Source organism: Histoplasma capsulatum, genomic scaffold, assembly GCF_000149585.1.
Source record: "Histoplasma capsulatum NAm1 scaffold_1 genomic scaffold, whole genome shotgun sequence".
NCBI classification, from domain to species: domain Eukaryota; kingdom Fungi; phylum Ascomycota; class Eurotiomycetes; order Onygenales; family Ajellomycetaceae; genus Histoplasma; species Histoplasma mississippiense.
Window position 1 is genome coordinate 4,721,382 of NW_001813982.1, and position 12,176 is coordinate 4,733,557.

Genomic DNA, 12,176 nt, shown 5'->3' on the forward strand with positions numbered 1-12,176 from the left:
GTCCACGAGTACGCAACTGCGTAGAGAACGGTGTAGAACACCGGTGAGGATGAATACGAAGGCAAGTCCACCCGGCTGAGGCAGTTGAATAAGGTCGCCCTTAGCATCTTTTATTGGGGTTGTAGATGCTTTATGCCAGTAAGCCATCCAGACAAGTATAGTCCGCATGAGGGAGTTGTGTAGCAGGTAGACGGGGAAAGAGACGCGGCCGAGGAAATTGAAAACGGGGTTGGTTAGGACTTTCCTGGCGTTGCGGGAGAAAAAGATACCAACCATAAGGACTGAGGTGCCGATGGAAACCCAGTAACGAGAGATGTCGGTGTTGTTGGGGATGATTTGTTCCAAGAAATGTTTCATTATCCGTGACCAGTACATCCATTCTGCATTGTGCTGTGGGAAGCTCCATATGAAAAGACCCATGATAATAATGAGAGAAGGGACGGGATTGGGAAGAAAGGAGGTGGCACGAGAGCCAAGGTCGACCTGGAGCTGTGCGAGCATGAGACCTGCGAAAATATTTATTCCAACGATATCTAAATTTGGAAAGATTTATTAGTGTGGAGTTTAAATGGGTATAAAGTTTTAAGTTTACGATAGAGAAAGGGAAAAAGAGGAAGAAGAAACAGAGAGAACACTTACAATCTCCGATAGACCAGCACCAGACATAGAGGAAAAGGGTGACCAGGCGCCAATACCGTGTCTTGAGAAGCATCATGGCCAAAAGCGCTAAGTATATCCGGAACGAGCCTTGCAGGAAATATACAAGAGTCCAGTGAGTTCCATCGTATTCACCAGGACCAGCATTCCAATATAGGGTCAGGGCACGGAACAGTTTGAACAGAGCCTCCCCCCAGGACGAATCCGGTGGATGGGCCTGTACACGGATCCAGGTCGCATTGACCCGAGAGGCCATGTGAAACGCACCCATTTGTGCCAAGAACCAAGCGATGCAGATAGCGATGGAGGTTGGAAGAACCAGCCGGCCTGAGCGGGTGAAGGTGCTCCTAGCCAGATTGACCAGGGCCACGGAGGTGTTGTTGTTGCGGGAATTCTTGACGGGGTTGAGTGAGTTGACGAAGCCGGTGATGATGAAAAAGATAGCCACGGCACCACGGCCGCCCACGACCAGTCTGAAGAAGGGAAGCTGGAAGAGCAGAGGCCCGGCACCCTCTCTCGGGGCGGGGCTGTGTAGGTAGGGAACGAATGCGGTGCATATATGGCCGGTCACGACGATGAAGGACGCGACACCTCGGAGACCCTAGGAGTAGTATATATTATTAGATGGGACGTCCAAAACAGAGACATGGTTGGAGAGAGAAGACATACATCGACCCAGTTGTCCTCTCTCCTTTTGGGGCCGGCGGAGGCCATGGTGGTGGCCGCACTGGGCAGAATCGACCCGAGGGAAGTGAAGGGAAGCGATAGACGAGCGAACATAGTGGCGGAGAATATTTATATCATTAGAAGCACAATGTAAGAAGAGCTAGTTCTCTTCGGTTTCTATTTTCTATCAACAACAGTATATCTCGTCCGCGGTGTAACCAATCGACGCACCGAAGTACGGATTCCCAGGCGATCCCGGGGCGGCTCTAAGGGGGATACGAGACGAGGAAACCCAGAGAGGAAAAAGCGGTTAAAGATAGTAAATATAGTTAGTAAAGATAGTAAAGATAGTAAAGATAGTAAAACCACAGTAACGAGTGACCCAAGAACCCGCGGTAGATACTTGACCAGCAGGATACAGTGGGAAGGGAGGGGAGGAGTTGTTAAAGAGAGCGGAAGAGAGAGAGCGAGAGATAGACCAAGCATCGTCCGTTTGGGATCAAGCAAACGATGAGGTCGATGTCCGGTTCAGGGCAATGGGCTGAGACAAGCCCAGAGCAGGGGCTTGATGCCAAGCAGCCACCGGGCCAAAATCTGAGCAACTCGGTCCCAGGACGGCTAGAGACACCCTGGGATGGCAGTGGAGATGAGGATGCCCAAGCGAGTGGGCCGTGGTGGCTGGCAAATCATGGCCTCATAACCTCGGAGGTCATGATAGTCACATCCTCCTCATCCCCTTCCTCCTCCTCCCTCTCGGTGTGCGAGGAGAACAATATCTCCTGCGTACAAAGCTATCCGGGTCTGTTCCCACGGATCGGTCCCCAACTCAAAAATCCCTTGCGTTTCTTCCTTCCAGCCTAGCCCAAAACCACCCAAAACCACCCAAAATCCCCCAAAATCCCCCAAAATCCCCTTCCCCCCCAAACAGCCCCGGCTTCCCGATCTTCAACGCTAGGTGGCAGCATCAGCAGTGGAAGTATTCTGCGTATCACATTCCAGAGTGAGTCCTCCTGCACTACTCTGTACGGAGTACGGAGTACAGATTACAGAGTAGTGCTATTCCACGAAAGCAAGAAAGCCACTTTTGTCCATGAGTGCCCCTGCCCGCCAATCCCCTCTCATTTTTGCCATGTGGGATGGGATGCCTGTGTGTCTTTGCACGCGTGTACGGCGAATTCTGGGCGTGGTGTGGCGGAGTGCAAGAACACCGATGGAGGAAGTTCGCTCCAAGCCAGATAGAGACTGGTCAAGGCTAAGACGGTACTTGGCTGCCACCGGCGACAGACCATGCCAGCAAAACATGCAGGGACATGGGTATTGGCTGTGCACACAAAAATTGGCATCGCGGAAAGCGTGCCAATGAGGGACGGCCCGAAAAAGGGGCATCATCAGCTCTTGGATTTGGATTCGGCTTTGGGTTGAGTTGTAGAACTTGGAATATAACTAATACAAGAAAGATTCTCCAGAAAATGAAAAGAAAGAGGGGAAATTTCTTCATGAGCCAGTGAGAGCAGAGTGACGTTTTCCATTTCCATTTGCCCCTTTCAAATAGTATCTGTGGGTTTCCCTGAAATTTTCAATAGTATACCTATTTATTATTATTCACTACTCCTGGTGTCTAACCCTGTTTTGTGCATCCAGGAACCTTGTTGCACAATATCCATTGTCATCCGCAACATCCTAGTATGTAATGCAGGAGAGTCCCTCATATCCGACAAACGATTGGGTTACCATCTCGACAGGAAAAATACGGGTTGCAGTCAGATATTTCCGAGAATGAGAGAGGGGGAAAAAAAAGTCAAGGGCGTTGAAGATATACCTAGAAGGAATGAAATCGGTCAGGATAGAACGAATCATACTCCTGCATTATTTTTTTGACACGTTCGATTCCGACTTGAAGTCATCACTGCTAATCAGTTACGTTGGTCAGTTCCTCCTCCTTGTGCACAGATGTAAGTTTCGGAGAGAATGATAAACTTTCAACAAACCTTCCTGTTCCTGGAGTTTGTTTGTTCGTTGTACTGTACCAAAGTTCGTCGCATCTTAAGGTTGAGTTTCTGGCGCGCATCGGCGTCACGATTGAGTTTTCCACTGGTTTACACTGCAATTAGGCCCTTCATTCATTCTCACGCTGTTGTTTTCTTTCTTCCGATCGTTTTCTCCCTTCCATCGAGCGGTTGGGGGGGGGGGGTTCACCATCGCCTATGATATCCCTCCGTCGCATGGCAACTGCAGGAAACCCGTGCTCTCGGAGCAGCCCTCGAACATTTACCTCGTCTCGTCTTCCCTCACTGAATTGGCGTGTGGAAGAAGATGTGATGGCACTTTTTGCTGTTTTAAGCTGCCTGGACATGTTGACCTCGCAAAAAGGGTCATCCCGGCTATTACACTGGCATCTATCTAGAGCCCACCAGGATATCTGGCTGATCCATCATCGCCCGGTATAGTTTGCTCAGATGAAAACTGCCGTGGTGAACAGCCCAAAAGCCTCAGTGAGGGCCCGCGTGGCAGCACGTCCCGTGTCATCTTGACCTGCACGAGAAATTTTCAGATTTTCCTAGCAGCGTTTTCCAAAGAAAGGGAAAGCCCATTCAATGGCTGCGAAGATGGCCTACAGAGCATACCAGCGAGAGCTGAAAACGGCAATTATATTTAACTTTACAGTCCACGCACAACTCAATTGCAACCTAGCAGAACTGGCTTTGATCATAGCAGTTCCTGTGACGTTGAATGGGAAAGGAGTCAGCGGGTATGGTTCGACAGCGCGCCATTGCCATTAACAGAACATGTTGTTGCCTGGTTCTACTCTGGGTTCCCTTGTCCGGCCAAGCAAAGCACTTGCAATACACCTTCCGATTTGATCTCACACCATGGGCAAAACAAGCCTGGGCCCAAGTCAACTCCGTCTACATCCACGTTGGCCCTATCACAAGCAGCCGGTACGCTACTAGAAATAAAATAAATAAAGGGCATTCCATCATTGACCCCATGACGTCAAAAAACATGGAATAACAAAAGAAAAGAGGAAGAAAACGGGGACAAGACATTGTCAATACCCTCTGGGATGCAAGAGGTTTTATATGCCTTAAGGTTTCTCCTCCATATTTGTCTGGGTTTGGAAGCCAGTGGCGGAGGCTTGGCCTGGGAACAAGGGGGTCACATCCAGCAACTTCCCCCGAACGCGTGTTTTGCATTCGTCTCGTGGTCCGCTCACAAGTTCCCAATATACGTTGTGACAAATTCAGCCTTCTCAGTTTCAATGATGTATGACACAGCGTAAAGTGTGTTTCTATGTTTTAAAATCGTCATGCCGCCGGAGAGAAACGTGTACAAGTATCCTCTGGCTGAATATGACCCATCTTATTTCCTTTTTCTTTCTTTCTTTCTGCTCTTTTTATTGCTCCAGAAACTCTCAAGTAATCCTCCCACTTGCCATTTCTTGTTACCTGTACACCGTTCAAAATCAGCACTTTGTTTTTTGAACTCAGAATCCCACAAGCAACTATGTAGTTCAACCAAATCATCAAGCAACAGAACAGACCGTCGCATGTTGGAAAAGATGGAATGGAAGCTACCCTTTCCGCGGCTACCCAGACCGCGAAATAGTCGCGCCCGGGGATCTATCGCCAGTAGCGTTGGGCAGGCAGACGGCTACCCCGACGCTGTCTGCTGATACTGTAGAGTTGTACAGTACATTGGGCATGTAACTATTTAGTCACTGTTTTTGAGCCAAATAAAACGTTCTGCATGAACATATCTATTCACGCTCACGGCTCAGTTAAAGTAGTTAGCAGAAATGGTTAGAATCGGATTTGTGGGTCAAACAGTGGCATATTCACATCTCCTCCTTGAACCACTCATCTTCAAGAAGCCCTTTCCCAGTTGGTCTGTCCCTGGGGCCAAGTTTCACTATCCTTCAAAGACAAACGAACTCCTTGTCTTCTTTCGAGATCTCTTTCCGGCTAGCCAGTGAGAAAGAAAAGGTCTCAAATTCTCAGATGGCACCCTGTCCATGAGAGCTGAAAAGAATTGCCAATATCTCCTCGTCGGCAAGGTCCGCATATGCACATATGCGGGTGGATATGACCCGGAAAAGATGCGGTACTGTATAAGAATCTCTGGTTCAGAGTCTTCGTAACTTCGGGGGTTCTTTTGGGCTCGAAGACAAAAAAGAAGTCATCACGCCCCAGATCAGGGATATGAGCTTTCTTCAAAACATTAAGAATCACGGACAGAAACAAACTACTCTGTAGTGTGGAAGAAATACCATTGTCTCCCATAAGACCAAATATCGGTAGGTGGTCTCCACTGTTAACCCCAACAGTGTGCCAATTCCATCACTGCTCTTTGCAGTAAGGGGGGCTTATGTGCACTGTGCTCTCGAGATCTGCAAGTCGGACATCAGCAAAGCGTTGATTTTCACGGAGGAATTGTGAGTATAATGTATAATTCACCAAAACGTCATCCATTCAATATCGATGGGATTCAAAGCCCGTATGCACATAGCCAGCCAGCTCCAATGAAGAAACTTTCAACTTTCCAACGCCTCCCAGAACCCGCCTTTGAGACACAATTTGATTTTGATCTCCCTTTCCGTTAAGTTTCTTTTAGCATCTGAAGCTGCGAGTAAAATCATCTTCAAGATCTCTTAACGCAATTGTGGATGTATCTGATGGTTCGTTCAGCTATCTCGGCAATCAAACTCACACACGCAGGCATGAGGTTCGAGGTTGGAATTTCATCTGGGTATCTTTTATTCATTATCAATAGTTTACTTCCGCCAGTAGCGGGCGGATTTGATAACAACAGTGTGCCCTGCCCGGCTTTGTTGCTAGCTAGGAGAAACGCATATAATGTAAGCAGGGAAACGGCAAGAAGAAAGAATTCAAGGTACAGAGTGAAAAGGGTGACATACATGCCCCAACCAAATTGTCGCCGAGTTATTTGGTGAAGGTGTACATGTACACGGAGAGGAGATGTTGAAGCCATTATGGATAAAGAAGCTGAAGACTACTTGGGGCGATGAACACTCCTTTCGTAAATGAGCGACTGTATACTAACTAGTAATAGTATTTTCTATAAGAAAAATAATGGCGAAAAATGGGTCATTCCTGTGGATCAATTAGTTTCCCGCCAGATCGGCTTCAACAATGCTTCCCGATGGGGCCTCTGACAACTCACTGCTTCTTTATGTTCTATAGTTAGTTATCTTTCTCTATTTAGTACCATGAATGAGAGTAGGATTAATAATAATAATAATAACTATTCAGTGATGATATCTATTGATGATAAGATACTGCTAGTAGCTATCAAGGGCATGTGTCTGTCATGATATGGTTATTTTTGTTTGTAATGAAAGGCGTACTATGTATGTACTCCGTACTCCGTATGCAGCGCATAGTGGAAGTTGAAGGCAGTGGGCAATGGATGATCCCTATCTCACTTAAGGCCTGTGGACCCTGCAAAAGTCCACTGTGCAGGGTAAGCGTGTTTCATCACCAGCTGCCAAGCCCCCTATACGATTGGGGTGGGTTTGGAGGCTTGGCGCCTAAGCCTTGGCTGTCACCTTAGGCGCCAAGGCCCCATAACTTTAACTGGGAAGTTTCAGCGCCACTAGAGAGTGGCGCATGAATATTTGGTGGAGATAGCCAAAAAAAAAAAAAAAAAAAAAAAAGGAGAAGAAAAGAAAAGAGAAAAGAAATATGCCGTAAGAAAACAGAAAACAGAAACAAATACGTGAAGAAGTTCGAAGTCAGCTTGCTGCAAACACCACTTGCTTCAATTGCTAGCATTCTTCTTCTTATCAACAAAATAAACTCCCGAACCCAACAAACCAGATTCCTCTATCGCATCAGACCCGCTTTCTACACACGTAAAATTAAGAAGTGATATGATGTGGTGGTGGGGTTTGTTAGAAGCTGTGTAGTTGCACGGGATGCGATGCGGCACTCTGTGCATTTATCCAAGAATAACGTCAAAATATGTATAATATCGAGAATATTAAAAATCAAGCAACAAGAAAAGAATGAAATAAAAAACTCTGTAGATGCTTGAGGAAGAAAGGGGAGAGAATGCAAGATTGAGTAGATTATATCGATGGCGATGGAGAAAAACTCATCCAGTGAGTCATGGCAAAAGGAGAGGAAAAAGGGGGAATCTCCCTCACGTCGACGAACATTGGACATCCAGCCATTTCGTAAACGCAACAGATGGCTCCTCCACATGCCGCTGAAACACCTCCGCAACCCAGAGAGAGAGCATCACCGTTGCCAACCCACCAAGCGCAAACGTCAAGCCGTACTGGAACGTCGTCTGATATCCGAAGATCGCATACAGCCACGGCATGAGCGGGTATAGGAGGAATTTCAGCACGATGGTGTGCGTCAGGTAGAGCGAGAAGGAGAGGTTTCCGAGGTAGAGGAAGATGGGGCGAGTGAAGAACCGCTGGACGGATGGGAGGCCCGTGATGGCCCAGATGAGGATGACGGTGCCGACGGAGTCCCAGAAGCGGAAATACGCCGTGTACGTGCGCGGTGCGTACCATTCGAGCACGGCGAATGACCATGCATTCCAGATATCTGCAGCGGGGACACTTAGGATCCACAGGCCCAGGATCATGCTGGCGACCATGAACCATGTCGGCGGGGTGAAGTGGGCGACGGATCTGAATTTTGTATCTGCGATTTCGTGCTTGGGAAGCTGGCCCTCGGCGGCATCATCTTTGATGATGTCTAGCTCGGCAATGAAGGATCCGGCGAGGAAGAGGAAGACATCCCATTTCTCGAAGGTGAGGAAGTAGAGGGAGAGGAGGCCGTTGAAGATTAGGCGTGTCTTGCTGGAACATCTTGCGAAAGCGGCGTGAATGAGGAAGAGGACCATCGAGCAGCGGAATTCTACCGGGATGGTCCAGAGCTGATAGGCGTATGGCGAGTTTTGGCTGAAGTTTTCCCAATCAAAGGGCCATTAAGAGGGGAGGGATGGTCTTGCACCAGAGCCAGAGATGGCGTATAAAGGTCGATTCCTGCGGGGCCATGTCGAAGGTGCGGCGTGGCATGTTGCCATCTTCGAACTTGGCGACTGCGGGGAAAAGATTGAAGCTCACCATGAACATGGGAATAAACGTGGCGATGATGGAGGGGATATATAGCCGGAACAGACGCCGAAAGATCTTGGAGCTCAGGTCCAGCTGCAAGGAGCCCCAGGATTGGCTACGGCATTTTTTGATGGTGCCGAGAGAAAGGACGTAACCCGAGATAAAGAAAAAGATGGTTGGTTGCCCGCTGTAGAGAAGACGGAAAAAGGGCAATTGGAAGATCGAATCGCGGCCCTCGGACCCATTGTAGGCATATGAGCTGTTCGGAAAGAACCCCAGTACCATATGCAACACCACCACGCCCAGTGCAGCGAGGCCACGGATGCCATCCAAATAAGAGGTTTTCCCGACCGGCCTCGACGGTTTCCTTGATCCAGGGTCTATTCTACACTGGATGATGGCTGGTAGGAGGCCGAAAGTGCTGGAGACGAAAGCCCTTGAACGGGGTGATTGGAGCATCACCATATCTCTAGACCAGAGTTAGATATAACGGGGAAGAGATGTCAGTCAAGTAGACAAGCGTTCCTCGAAGGGAATGGGGCGAAGGAGTAGTGGGATAAGGAATCATTGGAAGCAAAAATTGAACATAATGTCGAACTGCACGATGGAAACTCGAACGCCCTCAAAAAGAATGGAAAAGAAACAGAAAAAAAAACATCACCACGTTAAATGAGGAATTCAGATGCCAATCTCTCGGTTAAGGGGCCAAACTGTCACAACGACGCTTCTTTTTAAACTTAACTTTTTCGATTGATCTCGGCCAGTGGCGAGTGGGCCGCATGGTTGCAGAAACGAAACGGATCTTGCGCCGTAACAAATCATTGACCTGGTAAACGTGCTATCCAAAGGGGGCCGATTCTTGGAGCAGCCGAGGCTACGGATCTTCAGCGGCTGTTAAAAAGTAGGGGCCACAGAATAGTGTAGGTCTGTTGGCTCAGGGGGTCAGGCTATTTTGCTTTGTGGTACGTCGAGGACTCCTACAACTCCAGAGACTGCGCCCTAATCGACTCCATTTAAGCGTACAATCGGGGGTGAGATGATCTAGCGATAGTTAAAGACTTCAGTTAAGCTACAGGATGCACCGTAGAGATGACTTACAGTATCTACGCATAGAAAGTTTCCTAGTGCAAACACCTGGTAGTCAACCAGTTGTTGCTGGGACGAACCAAGGGCGCACGATTCCGAGATTGAGGATGGAAGAAAGTTAGAACATAGAAGTTAACGAAGAAATAAAATAAAAGAAAACAGAGCAGAGGGCGGAAGAAGGATAGGAGTCGAAATACGATGGAAGCTCTCGGCCACACAACCCCACAGTGGCAAAAGGCTCGAAGTTGCTCCTGGTGATCTGTCATGTTCTTGGGATGCGCCTAGGATCATAATTACCATTATAATCATCCGTAATTCGAGATGGTTCTTCTTATATATCATTCCACAAAGTCTTCCCCTTTCAGGCAAAATGAATTAGGGCTTCTGACTTAGCCAACCTCAACCTCCGCCGAACCTCCTATCCTGTCTGTCTGCGACATCAACTGCTATGTCGAGGGTCCAAATGCCCCAGAGTCCCTGGCTTCTGCGATAATCCTCCCCGCCGATGGTTGTTTCGGCTGCCCAGCCGCTGGCCCCGGCCGCTCCGTCGCCCGCTTTGAGATCTTGGGATTCCCCACACGCCGCCCCCTTTTTTCTCTTTCCCTGTTCTTTCCCGTGAGCGTCTGTCTCTCTTTGACGGGCGGAGGAGCTCCTAGTTTCCTCTCCGACTCAAGTCACGATGGTTCAAGGCCTCCGCTATCGACGCGGCTTCCCGCTCGCCCTCATCGCTCTCTTCTTGTACTTCACCCTCAGTCGAATATCCTCCCCGTCCTCTTCGTCCACACAGCCAGCAGACCCTCGTTATCTCCCGATATCAGGTACCCCCACGACTACAGACCATGGCAAGTTTTGGATAGCCTTCCATGAGATCCTCAAAGAGGCTGAACCACGTTGTAAGTCGCCGAAGCGAATAGAAGACCACCCGGCTGCGATCGGCTTCAAGCCCGACGAGGCTGATCATGTCACTCTACCGGAACATATCATCGTAGAGCCTGAAGATAAAGAGATATTAAAAACTGCGCACTCCCGATTTACCACCTTGTTATCGAGCCCGACTGCTCCAAAACTACGCTACACCTCTGGCACCAGAGGCATCGTCTCAACCGCGGGTGGCCATTACCTCCCGGTCCTGGTCACCTCCTTGCATATGCTCCGGGAAACAGGCTCAACTCTTCCCGTCGAAGTCTTCGTGGCGGACAAAAGTGAATACGATGAATACGTCTGTGGCGTGGTACTGCCCTCGCTGAATGCGAAATGTGTGATCTTGGCAGATATTCTGGACTTCTCACCGCTGGACGAGGGCCTGAAGAAATATCAGTTCAAAATCTTTTCCCTCCTCTTTTCATCTTTCGAGCAGGTGCTATTCCTCGATGCCGATTCATTCCCCATACACAACCCTGGAGAGTTATTCGATTCAGAGCCATTCCTTTCAACGGGCCTGGTTACCTGGCCCGACTTTTGGCAGGTGACTTATCACCCGTCCTTTTTCTACGTTTCGTCCCAACAAGTCCCGACAGGATTCCGCCATGCATCCACTGAATCAGGCCAGCTGCTGGTCTCCAAGAATTCCCACGCGCAAATGCTTTTGCTATCGGCCTATTACAACTTCTACGGCCCGTCGCATTACTACCCATTACTATCCCAAGGCCACCCTGGCGAAGGAGATAAGGAAACACTCGTCGCCCCCGCCATGATTCTGCATCTTCCATTTTACGCCGTTTCCACGGGACCGGCCGTCTTCGGCTATCGCAAACCGGACGGCGGGTGGGAGGGCGGCGTGATCCTACAAACAAATCCGATCTGGGACTCGCGCCTCCCAGAGGGCGAAGTGTACGGCTGGGGTGGGAAGCCTAACGCCCCTCCAGAATCCTTTATGACATGCCATGCCAACCTGCCCAAGCTGGACCCCATCAGCGTGTTCGGGGAAAAGGGACTCGCGTGGAACGCTGAAGGCGACCCGCAGCGAATGTGGGGCCCTAAGCATGAAATGATTAAGAAAGTCGGGTTTGACATCGAGCGCAGGCTCTGGGGCGGATTGCAGAAGACCGCGTGTGGGCTTGAAGGCAAGTTCGTGCCCTGGAATGACAAACCGAAATTGTGCGGGAAGATTGAAGACTTCATGAAGTACATGGCGAATAAATAAAGGATTGGATTTTTATTTGTATATTTTTATTTAATACTTTTATAATTTTTTATTTTCTCTTTTTATTTATATATATCTATATCTATATATATATATATTTGAATTATCGTGTCTGTTTCGCCCGCGGCCGGAATCCATCCAAATCAGTCGAGTTCCGTCCAACCATCCTACAGGCGGAAAATGCACAAAGGGAATTTCCGTCGCAGTTGCTTCTCAAATACCCGAACGGACTACGATGCAATTCTCACCTTTTATTCTCCTGCGAAGCTCGCATGACTCCAGCCTAGAAGTGGAGGAACAATTTTTTGTCACCATCTCACAAGCCAAATGGGATAGACCTCCCATCTACCGCGCAGTGTATGCTGGACAGAGGCTGCGTGCTCTACCGATGAGCGGTTCCATACGAGGTCAACAGACTGGCATGCCCGACAGCATCAATTGTACAGTGCATGTGCAATCTACACATTACCCTTCCAGCATTAACCATTGGGTATGGACGCCAGCAATCACGGGCGGCAAGGCAAAGAGCGC

At 48.9% G+C, this 12,176-nt stretch overlaps 3 protein-coding genes across 3 annotated transcripts; 1 reads left to right on the plus strand and 2 right to left on the minus strand.

Moving 5' to 3' along the window:
- Positions 1–110: 110 nt before the first annotated feature.
- On the minus strand, positions 111–1,371 carry HCAG_01329 (predicted protein; the record flags this gene model as incomplete). The annotated part of the gene is made up of 4 exons (XM_001544232.1): positions 111–128; positions 274–533; positions 640–1,258; positions 1,327–1,371. 4 exons carry the CDS (start codon positions 1,369–1,371, stop codon positions 111–113), a joined length of 942 nt encoding a protein of 313 aa, XP_001544282.1.
- A 6,114-nt stretch (positions 1,372–7,485) lies between these two features.
- On the minus strand, positions 7,486–9,197 carry HCAG_01330 (predicted protein; the record flags this gene model as incomplete). Its single annotated transcript, XM_001544233.1, has 3 exons — positions 7,486–8,235; positions 8,426–8,885; positions 9,154–9,197. The coding sequence occupies 3 exons, from the start codon at positions 9,195–9,197 to the stop codon at positions 7,486–7,488; spliced, it is 1,254 nt and encodes a 417-aa protein (XP_001544283.1).
- A 984-nt stretch (positions 9,198–10,181) lies between these two features.
- HCAG_01331 (predicted protein) lies at positions 10,182–11,645 on the plus strand (the record flags this gene model as incomplete). Its single annotated transcript, XM_001544234.1, has 2 exons — positions 10,182–10,320; positions 10,417–11,645. 2 exons carry the CDS (start codon positions 10,182–10,184, stop codon positions 11,643–11,645), a joined length of 1,368 nt encoding a protein of 455 aa, XP_001544284.1.
- Between the last annotated feature and the right edge of the window lie 531 nt (positions 11,646–12,176).